The sequence below is a fragment of the Rhinolophus hipposideros genome, assembly GCF_964194185.1.
Source record: "Rhinolophus hipposideros genome assembly, chromosome: X".
In the NCBI taxonomy this organism is placed as follows: domain Eukaryota; kingdom Metazoa; phylum Chordata; class Mammalia; order Chiroptera; family Rhinolophidae; genus Rhinolophus; species Rhinolophus hipposideros.
Genome location: NC_138046.1, coordinates 7,589,904 through 7,603,200, shown reverse-complemented (window position 1 = coordinate 7,603,200; position 13,297 = coordinate 7,589,904). Strand labels below are relative to the sequence as shown.

Here is a 13,297-nt window from a genome sequence, read left to right as displayed (position 1 = left end):
GGCCACTCTGTCTCTAAGACTAACACATGACCTCCCTGACTGAGCACCCTGAGACCCCACACCCCTGCCAGGATTCCCGGGACCTCCGGTCCTGCCTGCTGTCCCTTCCCTTCCTTCAATGTCTAATCTACTTACTCCTGGAAGATCCCTGAGATTCCTGGGGACCCAACCAGCCCCTGCCAGTGCCCACGAGTTTCAACACAGGGGACCTCACAGCATCTCTTGTACCCTGCCTTCACTATACCCTAATACTGACTCAGGGTCCCAGGCTACTCTAGTACCCCTCACCCCCAGCGGACCCTCCCTTCAATAGCCCACAGGAGAAGAGAGACTCAGCTGAAACATTCGATGACATTTATTGAACAGAAACATTTACTGAAACCATTGAAGAAAGGGAATGAAAACAGAGAGGAACTTCTAATGGCTACTAGAGTCCATAAGTCTCGGGAACCCTGCTCCTGGGGACCCTGAAAAGGTATCTCAGCTGTCCCCACTATGCCACAGCCCTCCTGCCATAGTTCCCCTTCCAGAGGGCCCCACGATTGGCCACTGAAGGATGATGGACGCTGACGATGTCCACTCACTGCAGGGCACCCCACCCCTCTGGCCCACATGCTGGGTCTGGCCCTGCCCGATGGTCCGGACAGGACAGTCACAGGATGCTGGAAAACACAGCAGGGGACACTCCACCAGGCTGAGGAAACTGAGTCACAGGGAACAACAGGGTGAGACATCAGAGCACAGTCCTCCTCTGGCCCCGGTGCAGTTCTTCCTTCCTGAGGTCACAGGCGAGCACCGGCCATGCCCTCATCTGTGTTTCTTGCAGTCTCCTGGGGCTGGGCTCGGGGTCTCCGGGGTGGGGTGGTCAGCGGGGGTAACTGCTCAGAGAAGAACACACACATCTCCACAAGAACAAGCAGCAGTTGGCCTACACCTACATGGAGAAAGCAGAGGTTAAGCTCACAACACTGGATGAGAGTGAGCAGAGCCCTGGCTGGCAGGAAGCTCACAGCACGTGCCGGGGCCCAGAGGTGATGGCACAGGTCGGTGAGGACACCCAGCCGGGGGCACGCACACCGGGCGGCTCTGCACACGAACTGTGTGTGTGTGTGGGGGGGGGGGTGACTTGACACGAGGGCCACCGTGGGGCCTACAGAGAAACAGGGCGGGGGCTTCCCAGCACAGGGAGCAGCCTGCCCCAGGGGACGGAGAATGGAAGGAACGCTAGGGATGGCCCCTAATGTCTCCCAGTGCAGAGTGAGTGACACACGTCTTCAGGTGTCCCTCACCTAGGCTGGGACGGGCTGCTCAGGGCTGCTCCCAGGCCGGCTGCCCGAGGTGAGAGTGTTTGGGGCTGGGTGTAGTGCTGCCATGGAAGCAGGACAACTTCACCCCACCCCATTTGCTGTCACACGTGGTCATCGTGGTCACTCGGAAGGGCTGAGGGTGGTGGTCAGGGTCCCTTGAGGGTAGTGGGGCCCGGGGGCTTAGTTTGAGCCGGGTGGGCCCTTCCCTGGCCCTGCTCCCCATGTGGGGTGAGGCGGCTTCCCCGGTCTGGCCTCCGCCTGCCTCCAGGGCTCTGCTGCCCCAGAGGAGAGGAGGCCGCTGGGCCTTCTGAGCCTATTTGCCCAAGGAGGACTCGGGGGAGCTCATCTCCCCTGTCCCATCCTCATTACCTGACTCCTCCAGGGTGGGCTGCAGCCCCTCCTGGGGGGGCTCCTCAGCCTCCTGGTGTCCTGCCTGGGCCAGGCCCCCTGGGTCACCAATGGGACCTCCTGGGCCCTCCCCGGAAGCACTGCCCACAGAGGCAGGGGCGGGGCCGCTAAGGGCCTCTGAGGGGCCTGCGCGACCTAGGCCTGCGGGGGGGGGGGGGGAGTGGGGGGGGGCATGGTCATGTCCCTGAGTGGCAGGGGAGGCCTTGGTGGCCTCCTCAGGGGCAGGGGCTGCCCCAGTGGTGGCATAGGTTTCAGAAGCAGCCTCACCAGAGTCGGCAGTGCCAGGACCTGCCTCACTGACCTTGGCATGGGCTAGGGTGGTCTCCGCATCATCTGCACTGGCCGGGGCGGCCTGGGCGGCTTCTGCACTGGCAGGGATGGCCTGGGCAGCATCTGCAGTGGCAGGGATGGGCTGGGTGGCATCTTCATGGCCTGAGGCGCCCTGGGTGGCATCTTCATGGCCTGAGGCGCCCTGGGTGGCATCTTCATGGCCTGAGGCACCCTGGGTGGCATCTGCAGTGGCAGGGATGGGCTGGGTGGCATCTTCATGGCCTGAGGCGCCCTGGGTGGCATCTTCATGGCCTGAGGCGCCCTGGGTGGCATCTGCAGTGGCAGGGATGGCCTGGGTGGCACCTTCACTGGCCAGGGCAGCCTGGGCGGCATCTGCACTACACAGGGTGGCCTGGGTGACATCCTCATGGCCTGAGGTGGCCTGGGCGGCATCTGCACTGGCCAGGACGGCCCGGGCGGCACCTGTGCAGGATGGGGCTGCGTGGGCGGTGGCCAGATGTCTAATACACGCGAGGGCCTCTTCTTCCACTTGGAACTGATAGCTGCCAGCCAGAATGGCTTCCCATGTCTCTGTCTCTCGAATGAGACGCAGCATCCCCATGAAGCCAGGCGGACTCCTCTCCAGCCCCATCCTCCTAAGTTTGCTCTGCAGTGTCCTGTTGGGGCGGGCGCACATCAGCACCTGCCGGGCGCGCACCTGGTCTGCAAGAGTGGGGTGGATGGCCTTCTTCTCCATGGCCGTCTGCAGCAGGCCTTCCAGGCATATCACGTAGGCAAAGAGGGTCTCCTGGGGCTGCTGGGCACAAGTCATGAACTTCATCCGCGCGACCATGCGAGTGTCCTTGTTCCCGAACACCGGCACCAGCGCCACCAGGCATTCGTGAGCAGTGATGTGGGGATTTTCATCCAGGAGGCCACACATGACATCCAGTGCGGGGCCAGCCAAGCTCTCCACCAGCCTCCTCCTCCTCTCCCTTTCCGATATGTGGCGCCACTGGTACAGCATGTCATTGGCATGGTCCAGCCAGCTCTCAAAGGGCTCTTCCTCTCTGCCTGGCTCTTGTGTCCCAGAAAAGGTTCTCAGTTCTGGGTAGGCCACATTTTCCAGCACAGGCTGCAGGGCCTGGTTCCATTGCTGAATCCAGGCCTCTGCCTCTCCTGGGCCTCCTGCCATGCCCACCACTTCTTCTTCACCTGTGGCTCTTGCTAAACCCACAGGTCCTGTGACATCTGCAGTTCCTTCCTCAACTGCAGATCCTGCCCATCTGCAGATCCTACCTTACCGGCAGGTCCAGCTTCACCTGGATTTCCTGCCTCGCCTGCAGCTCCTAGTTCACCTGCAGCTCCTGCCTCACCTGCAGCTCCTGCCACGTCTGCAGCTTTCTTCTCATCTGGGGCTCTAGCCTCACCTGCAGCTCCTGCCTCACCTGCCTTGCCAGCGACTGCTTGCGTCTGGGGCTGTGCAGGGAAATTACGTCTATCCTGTAACTCAGACTCAGAGGCCTGGGGCAGGAAGATCACAGTCCAGGTGCCTCCCTTGACGTACTTGCCCGGGGATCAAACTTCGATTTAAACTGTCAGCGAACTCAACTAATGCAACCCTGGACCCAAGCTCCTGTGTGAAGACCTTGCCCAGCACGCGGTACCTGTCCAGGGGCCACAAGGCAGCCTGCATGGCCTCCTGGAATTCCTGGTTCTCGCAGTTGTCTGGGATGCCCAGGATGAGCAGGGACAACTGTGCGTTTGCACCCATCGAGCCATACCAGTCTCGCAGCATCATCAATGCCATCGCCAGGGCCTGGGCGGAGCGGGCGCAATCAGACAGGGGCTCGCAGACTGTCGCAGTATCTGCCGAGGAGGCCTGAGATTGCAAAGGAGCAAGAGGTACATTAGTGCCACACAGCCCACCCCACCTCCCCGCACAACAGAGGCCTGGAGCTCCTCCCTGGCCATTTCAAGTCCCCCACCTCCCACAGCCAAGGCTCAAAGCCCACCGCCACTGCACCCCTCACCTCTGCAGCGAGAAGACCCCCTCCACCCCCGTGGCCTTGGCCAAAGTCCCAGATCCGGCCTTAATAGCCAGTGTCCCTCCCACCACCGTCTGCAACCCCGCAGCCTGTGAGCTCTCATCCTCTTTCCTAGCGCAGGCTCCCAGCGCCCTGGGCTCTCTACTCTGACCCCTGCAACCTGGAGACTCCCTGGTGCACCCCCACCACACACACACACACACACACACACACACACACACGCACACACTGGAGTCCAGAGTCCCTCCCTCTTCCACCAGCACCTGCCCTTCCGCAGCCAAGAGCCACCCATCCCGTCCCTGCCATCGCCTGGTTGAGAACCTCCTCCTGCCCCCACTGCTGTCCTGCTGGGGCAGTGATCCAGCCCCTACCCAAGGGGTGGGTCCGCGGTATTTCTGGGGTCCTACCCAAGCGAAGTCCCTGGTTGTCTACTCACTCTCTCCGCCTCTGAGAGCGCTGCAGCGCGGGGAAACGCCGCCTGTGGCTGCAGGGCGGACTCCAGAGGCCACTGCAAAGCCCTGGAGCCAGAGTCAGAAGAACTTGGCCCAGGGCTGCACAACCCAGGGGTCTCCCAGGTAGCTCCCTCTGTGCTAAGGCCACGGGGCCTTCCCAGCGCTCCCAGAAGCCCCAGGTAGATGTGGGAGAATGATCTCTGCGTCTGGATGCAGGGCAAATGACTGGATCAGGAGAGCACGTGAAGAGGTGTCAGTGTTGCCCTGGTAACGGGGGCTGCTTGGTAAGGGCTTGAAGTGGCAAGGCTTGGAGTCTCCAGAAGAAACACGGACACACCCACTGGCCCTCCATCCCTAAAATGACCTCCATCAATAATTGTAGCAAATATGGGCAGGGGGCAAAGGAATCTAAGAACACATCCCCAGTGCCACTGTACTCACAGCCTAACCTTACTAAGCCTGGAATCTCCACGACAGACGCAAGTTAGCTGTGGCCATGCCAGGTGCCTAATCATACCTCTTTACACTGTAAAACCAGCTCGCAACCACACAGGCATCCATCATATTGAAAATGTGTGAGCTTCCTGTCGGGTGAACATAGAGTCTATACAAGTCATTGAACATCTGTAAATAGACAATAGAAAAACTTTCCTTACTGTGTGTTGCTGGATTTGATTGGCTGAAAGGTAAGGATTTTTGCTACACTGTTCATGAGGGATATTTTTCTGTAATTTTCTCTTTTTCATAACCTTTTTTATCAAGGTTTAGCACCAGGTTTATCCTTGCTTCACAAAATAAGTTGCGAATTGTTCCCTGCTCCTCTGTTTCATTAAAGTGTTTGTGTAAGATTGACGATTTTCGTTCCTTAAATATTTGCTAGAACTCACCCATGGGCCTGGAATGTTCTTTTGTGTGTGTGTTGTTGTTGTTTTTCTAGGAGTTTTCTGATACTAAATTAAATTCAATCATAAGAAATAAAGCTATTCATATTTTCTATTTGACTTGTTTTCAGTTTTGATAAATTGCTTTGTTTCCAAGGAAATAGTCAATTTTATCTAAGTTATCAAAATTATTGGCATAAGGTTGCTCATAATAGTCCCTATTATTCTTTTAATACCTGTATGATGTATCATGATAGTCCTCTTTCATTCCTGATATTGATGATTAATGTACCTTCTCTTTTTTGATTAATCTTGCTAGGGGTTATAAATTTCATTGCTCTTTTAAAAAAATGTATGGCTTTGCTAATTTTCTCCATAGTTTGTTTGCTATTTTATTTAGTTCTGCTCTTATCTCTATTATTTTTCCTACTTATTTTGGATTCACTTTGCTTTTCTTTTTCTAGCTTCTTTAGATGGAAACTTAGAGCATTGATTTTATGCCTTTATTCTTTTCTAACATAACATTCAAAGCAACAAATCTTCCTCTAGTCACTTCTTCAGCTGCCTCCCATTAAATGTGATGTTTTATTTTTATTATCAATCCATTTCAAATATTTTCTAAGTTCGTGTTTTCTTCTTTGACCCATGGGTTGTTTTTTTTTTTAAGTGTGATGTTGATTTTCCAAATATTTGGGGATATATTGTTGTTATTCATTTGTAATGGAATTCGATTGTAGTCATAAATAACTTATGTAAAATTTCAGTTTTTCTAAATGTGTTAAGACTTGCTTTATGACCCAGCATTTGATCGATCCTGGTGAATGTACAATGTGTCCTTGTAAAGAATCTATGGTCTGCAGTTGCAGGGTTTCGTGTTCTGTAAATATCAATGACGTTAAGGTGATTAATAACGTCATACAGATCTTCTATATATTTACTGATTTTTTTTTGCCTAATATAAATTGCCAAGCCAGGGGTGTTAAAATATCCAACTATAATTGTGGAAATATCTATTTCTCCCTTTATTCTGCTAAGTTTTATTTCATATAGTTTGAAATTCTGTTATTGGACGCATACACATTTGTGAATTCTATGTGTTCTTAGTTAGCAGGCAGCTAACTAAATTCAAAGTCCAAACTTGGTCTCCCTTGTATTGGGCATTAAGTGAAATCTCTGCTCAGCTCTTATCTTGGAGCTAGTCCTCTGCATACACAGCTCAAGGGTCACGAGAGATTTGGGCAGAATACATATGCCAAATGTGGGTTTCTTGTCTGTGGTTCTCTCCTCTCCAGGATTTTCCCTCTGTCATGATCACCATGAACTCTGCGTTCTGGGTCTTCGAGTTTTCGGCACCCAGCATTGCATACTTTGTGGTCTGTCCTCACGTGCAAACAAATATGCAAGCAGTAAACTCAAATTCTACCAATTGTTTAAGGAAGAAATAATGCCAATACTGCACAAACTCTTCCAGAAAACTGAGAAGGAAAGCTACTTCCAACTCATTTAATGAGGCCAGCATTACCTTTATATCAAATCCACACAAAGACATGCTATGAAAAGAAAACTACAGATCGATATGCTTCATGAGCATACATGCAAAAATTCTAAACAAAATTTTAGCAAATCGAGTTGAAAAAGATACAAAAATGAAAACATATCATGATTAAATAGTCCATCATGAGAATGCAAGTTTGGTTTCAACATTTGAAATTGTATCAATGTAAATCTGCATATTGAGTAAAAGCTAAAAAAACCAATGGAACTATATGAAACTTAAAAGCTTCTGCACAGCAAAAGAAACCATCGACAAAATAAAGAGGCAACCAACGGAATGGGAGAAGATTTTTTGCAGACAGTGCCTTCGATAAGGGGCTAATATCCAAAATATACAAGGAACTCATGAAACTCAACAACAAAAAAACAAACAACCCAATTGAAAAATGGGCAGAGGGCCTGAAGAGACATTTCTCCAAAGAGGACATACAAATGGCAAATAGACATATGAAAAAATGCTCAACATCACTAATCATCAGAGAAATGCAAATAAAAACAACAATGAGATATCACCTCACCCCAGTCAGAATGGCTATCATCAACAAGACAAATAGTAACAAGTGTTGGAGAGGCTGTGGAGAGAAAGGAACCCTCATACACTGTTGGTTGGAATGCAGACTGGTGCAGCCGCTACAGAAGGCAGTGTGGAGGTTCCTCAAAAAATTACAAATAGAATTACCATATGACCCAGCAATCCCTCTTCTGAGTATCTACCCCAAAAATCTGAAAACATTTATCCATAAAGACACGTGTGCTCCAGTGTTCATTGCAGCTTTGTTTACGGTGGCCAAGACATGGAAACAACCAAAATGTCCTTCAATAGATGAATGGATAAAGAAGTTGTGGTATATATACACAATGGAATACTATTCCGCGGTAAGAAAAGATGATATAGGAACATTTGTGACAACATGGATGGATCTTGAGAGTATAATGCTAAGTGAAATAAGTCAGACAGAAAAAGCAGAGAACAATATTATTTCACTGATATGTGGTATATAAACCAAAAACAACAAAAGAACAAGACAAACAAATGAGAAACAAAAACTCATAGACACAGACAATAGTTTAGTGGTTACCAGAGGGTAAGGGGAGGGTGGGGGGTGGAAGATGAGTGTAAGGGGGATCAAATATATGGTGATGGAAGGATAACTGATTCTGGGTGGTGAACACACAATGGGATTTATAGATGATGTAATACAGAGTTGTACACCTGAAATCATGTAATTTTACTAACAAATGTCACCCCAATAAATTTTTTAAAAATCTGCATATTGACAAACTAAAAAGTAAAAACCCTATGATCTATGTTGTAGTCCATTCAGGATGCTATAACAAAACACCACAGACTGGGTGGATTATAAACAACAGAAATTGATTTCTCACTGTTCTAGAGGCTGGCAGTCCAAGATCAAAGCACTGGTATGGTCAATCTCTGGTAAGGGGTAGCTTCCTGGTTCATAGCCAGCACCTTCCTGCTGTGTCCTCACATGGTCAAGGGGTGCGGCGTCTCTGGAGCCTCTTTTATAAGGGCATTAATCCCAGTGGGATATAATTATTTCCCAAAGATCCCACCTCCTAATACCATCACCTTTGGGGGTTAGCAATTCAACATATGAATTTGGGGAGGACACATTCAGACAACAGCAATCTTCTCAATAGATGTAGAAAAGGCATTTGACAGAAACCGACATCCATTCCTGATTTAAAAAAAAAAACCTCACAGAAAACTAGGAATAGATAGAAACATCCTCGACCTGATAAAGGACATCTGTAAAAAAAAAAAAAAAAAACAACCTACAGCTAACATCATCCTCAATAGTGAAGTGCTTTCCCCCCAAAATCAGAAACAAGACAGGATGTCCACTCTTACATCTTCTATTCAACATTGTATTGGAGGTTCAAGCCGGAGAAATTAGACAAGGAAAAGAAACAGCCCCCAGATTGGAAAGGAATAAGTAAACTGTCTTTATTCACAGATAACAGAATTATCTATGTAGAAAATACAATAGAATCTACAGAACGGTTGCTAGAACTAATAGGTGAGTTTAGCAGGTTGTAGGATATAAGTTCCATATACAAAAATCAATTGCGTTTTTATGTACTAGGAATGAACAATCCTAGATGTTAAAAAATTTTAAAACATTACTACTCACAATACCATCAAAAATATGCAACACTTAGGAATAGATCTGGCAAAAGACTGAAATATTTGTACCCTGAAAACTACAAAACATTGCTGAGAGAAATTGAAGACCAAAAGAAATGGAGAAAGAGAGAGACCTACTTCATGGGTCAAAAGACTCAATATTGTTAAGATGTCAATTCTCCCCAAATTGATCTACAGAATTTAATCTAGTCCCAATCAAAATCCCATCAGACATGTTTTCTAGAAACTAAGATGATTCTAAAATTAATATGGGAATGCAAAAAAAAAACCTAGACTGGTTAAAACAACATTGAAATTAACAAAGTGGTAGAACTCACACTATCTGATTTCAAAAATTATTATGAAACTACAGTGATAAAAACTGCATATTATTTGTGTAAAGAGAGAAAATGTATCAATAGAATGGCAAAGAGTCCCGAATTCACACATTTATGGACAACTGATCTTTGACAAAGGCACAGAGCAGTACAGTGGAGAAAGACAGTCTTTTCAGCAAATGATGCTGGAATAATTGGATACCCGCATGCACAAAAATAAACTTTGACCCATATCTCATACTAGGTACAAAAATCAACTCAAAATGGACCAGAAATCTAAATAAATGTAAAACCATACAACTTCTAAAAGGAAATAAAATCTTGGTGATCTCGAGTTAGACAAAGATGTCTACATATGACACCAAAAACATAACTCATAAAAGTGCAGCCTGGTAAATTTAGCTTCATCAAAATTTAGAATTTCTTCTCTTCAAACGACACTGTTAAGAGAATAAAAAGACAAGCCACAGAGTGGGAAAAAATGCTTGCAAAGCATGTACCTGACAAGACTTGTATCTAGAATATATAAAGAGCACGTACAACTTAATAAGAAGACAAACAACCCAATAATAATAAAATGGGCAAAAGGTTTAAGCAGACACTTCACCAAAGATATACAGGCGGCTAATGAGGATATGAAAACATGCTCAACATCACTAGTCAAGAAAACCAGATTAAAACCATAATGAGATTACACTATACACCTATTAGAATGACTAAAACTAGAAAGACTGACCATACCAAGTATTGACAAAAATGTGCGACACTCCTATACTGCTGATGGGGATGTGAAATGGTACAACCACCTTGTAAAACAGTTGGGTAGTTTTTTAAAAAGTTAAATGTATCTCTAGTATATTGTCAGCCATACCACTCCTTGGTACTTACCCAAGATAAAAAGAAATATATGTCCATATAAAGGCTTGCACACAAATGTTCATAGCAGCTTTATTTATAGTTACCTCAAACTGGAAACAACCTAGATGTCCATCAACCAATGAGTGGATAAACCCATTATTATGGTACATTCACACAATGTAATACAATTCAGCAATAGAAATGAATGAACTGTTGGTATATGCAACAATACGGATGAATCTCAAAATAATTTTGCTGAGTGAAAGGAGAGACATGCAAAAGAACGCTTAGTATATGATTCCATTTATATAAAACTCAAGAAAATGCAAACTATCCTATAGTGACAAGAAAGTAGATCAGTGCTTGTTTGAGAATGAGAACAGCAAGAAGAAACAGGCGAGAGGGACTACAAAAGAACAGAAGGAAACTTTGAGAGTGATGGGTATGTTTATTGCCTTGATTGTGGTCACGGTTTCATGTCAAACCTTATTAGATTATACAGTTTAAAAGTGTCAAGGTTATCAAATGTCAAATACCATGTTTCCCCGAAAATAAGACCTAGTGGAACAATGAGCTCTAATGTGTCTTTTGGAGCAAAAATTAAGACCTGGTCTTATAATATGTTATATTATATAGCATATAATAACTTTTATATTAATTTTTGCTCCAAAAGACGCATTAGAGCTGATTGTTCGGCTAGGTCTTATTTTCGGGGAAACACGGTATACCTCAAAAGATCTCGTTTTTGTGAAAATACACCTACACGTAAACAATAAAAAGACAAACAATCTCATAAAAATGAGCAAGCTATTTAAAGAGACATTTCCCAAAGGGAGATAGAGAAATGACCAGTAAGCACATTAAAAAAAAATTTTTTTTTAAAAATGCTCAACATGATTAGTCAGCAGGGAGATGGTAATTTAAATAACAATGAGTTACCACTTCACACCCACTTAAATGGCTAAAAATAAATGCTGACAACCCCAAATGATGAGGAGGATTGGAAATTAAAGGAATTCTCATACATTTCTGGTGGGAGCATAAAATTGTACCACACTTTGGAGAATATTCTGGCAGTTCCTTATAAAGCAACTATACTATGACATGGCAATTCCCTTTCTAGGTACTTACCCAAGTAAAATGAAAGCATATGTCTACATGAACTTGTACACAAATAATCATAGTAGCTTTATTTATAGTAGCCCCAAATGGAAACCACCCAGATCATAAAGTGGTGAGTGAATAAAACAACTTAGATATATCCAGACAATGAAATATTACTCAGTAATAAAAGGAAAAGAGCAATAATACATTCAACAACATATATAAGTCTCAAACTCATCATACTAAATGAAAGAATCCAGACACAAAATAGTACATACTATATGATTCCATTCACATGAAGTTCTCAAATAGGCAAAAGTAATCTATGGTGGAAAAAAAATTCGAACAATAGTTGCCTGTGTGGGATTGTAGTGAGGGCACTGGGAATAGGCACAAGGAAAATTTCTGGGGTGTTGATCGTGTTCTGTCTCTTGACAGGAGTTTGGAGTATGCGTTTGTCAAAAGTCACAGCATGGGGCATTTAAAATGCGTGTGTCTCACTGTATGTAAATTTTACCACCAAAACCCAAAAGAACAGTGGATGGTTATTGATGTTCAGCTAATGTTCTGTGTGTTGAAGTGTTTAGGGGTGAAATGTACTGATAGATGTCTGCAACTTACTTTGAAGTGAGGATGACCCTGCAATCAAGCAAGTAGAGCATAATGGTACATGGGTACAAATCTTTTGATTGATCTATATGTTGCAAAGCTTTCATAATAAAATGTGGCGGGAACATAAGAAAAAAGTTTTTAGCATCTAATGGATAAAATGGTTAAAATGTACTTAAAAATCAAGAAGTTGGTTATGATCATTATTTCTAATAAAGCATTGAATTCTTATTAATTAAAAATATGAAGCAAAAAGTTAGACCGCGTCCTTCAGACTTAATTTCAGTGCCTGGCACCACCCCTCCAGAGTGACTCTTCTTTCCCTTGGTGTACTTACTGCACTCTGGCATTTTCCTTTTGATCTTGGAACATGGCCAATTTGCTTCTGTCGCGGGATGTTTGCACTTGCTGTTCCTTTTATGTGGACACTCTTCCTGTCTTCAACAACTTTCACACGGCTGAGTCCTTCTTGTGACTCAAGTCTCATCTCAACTGTAGCCTCACTGAACTCCCCCAGCCATCCCTCCCAAACGTCACCCTGATTGATGTTCTTCATTGATCTGATAACTCTTATATGTTGTATGTTGATCCTTGTTGATTACCATCTTCCTTTCACAACAGGCGTTTTCAGGAAAGCATCGACGGGCTTAGCACACTGCAGGGCAGCCGCAGTTTCCTAGATTTTGGTTGACTGGCAGCAAATTCATCTGGAACTAGCTGTCGCTACTTCCAATACCCCGGATCGAAGAATCCTGTTCTTTTTCTTCCCAGTTATGACCTGTTGTTTTGAAATTAACTCAATTGCGTTTCTCCTCCACCCCTAACCCCTCTAGTGTGTGTCTGCGCGCGCGCGCGCGCGCGCACACACACACACACACACACACACACACGAGCTCTTAGGCGCCAAAGGGCGCCCTCTGAGGGCAGCGATGAGGCCTGATTTTGCTCACAGATGTATTCTCAGTGCCTGGCTCAGCCAGGCCTCACATCTTTGGTGACTCAGTGAGGTGCTTTGACCCCTCCAGTGCGGGCTGACTTTGATCTACCTCGCCTGCCTTTCTTGTCTCCCCACCCTCATCCCCTTCCAGAAGGAGCCCAAGGGGTAGGGGTCCTTTACATTCTTTCGTTCCTTTTTTCGTGGGCTAGTCGGTTCGTTCGTTCATTCATTCATTCATTCCCCTCCTCTGCCCTCCACCCAGGCTTCGGCCACGCGCGTGACTCCCTGAGGCTCTGGCCCGACCCTCCCCCGGGCCTCAAGTCCCGCCCCCTCCCGCCCCGCCCCCTCACCGGTCCAATGAGGACCGGCAGGCCGGGCGGGG

The 13,297-nt window shown here is 46.3% G+C and overlaps 1 protein-coding gene across 1 annotated transcript; it reads right to left on the bottom strand.

The window, feature by feature from the left end:
- Nucleotides 1-819: 819 nt before the first annotated feature.
- On the bottom strand, nucleotides 820-12,663 carry PNMA6F (PNMA family member 6F). Its single transcript, XM_081042681.1, is given in 5 exon segments — nucleotides 820-934; nucleotides 2,017-3,269; nucleotides 3,272-3,546; nucleotides 3,548-3,867; nucleotides 12,316-12,663. Coding segments are annotated over 5 exon segments (2,073 nt in total). The 5' UTR covers nucleotides 12,535-12,663; the 3' UTR covers nucleotides 820-928.
- Nucleotides 12,664-13,297: the final 634 nt, after the last annotated feature.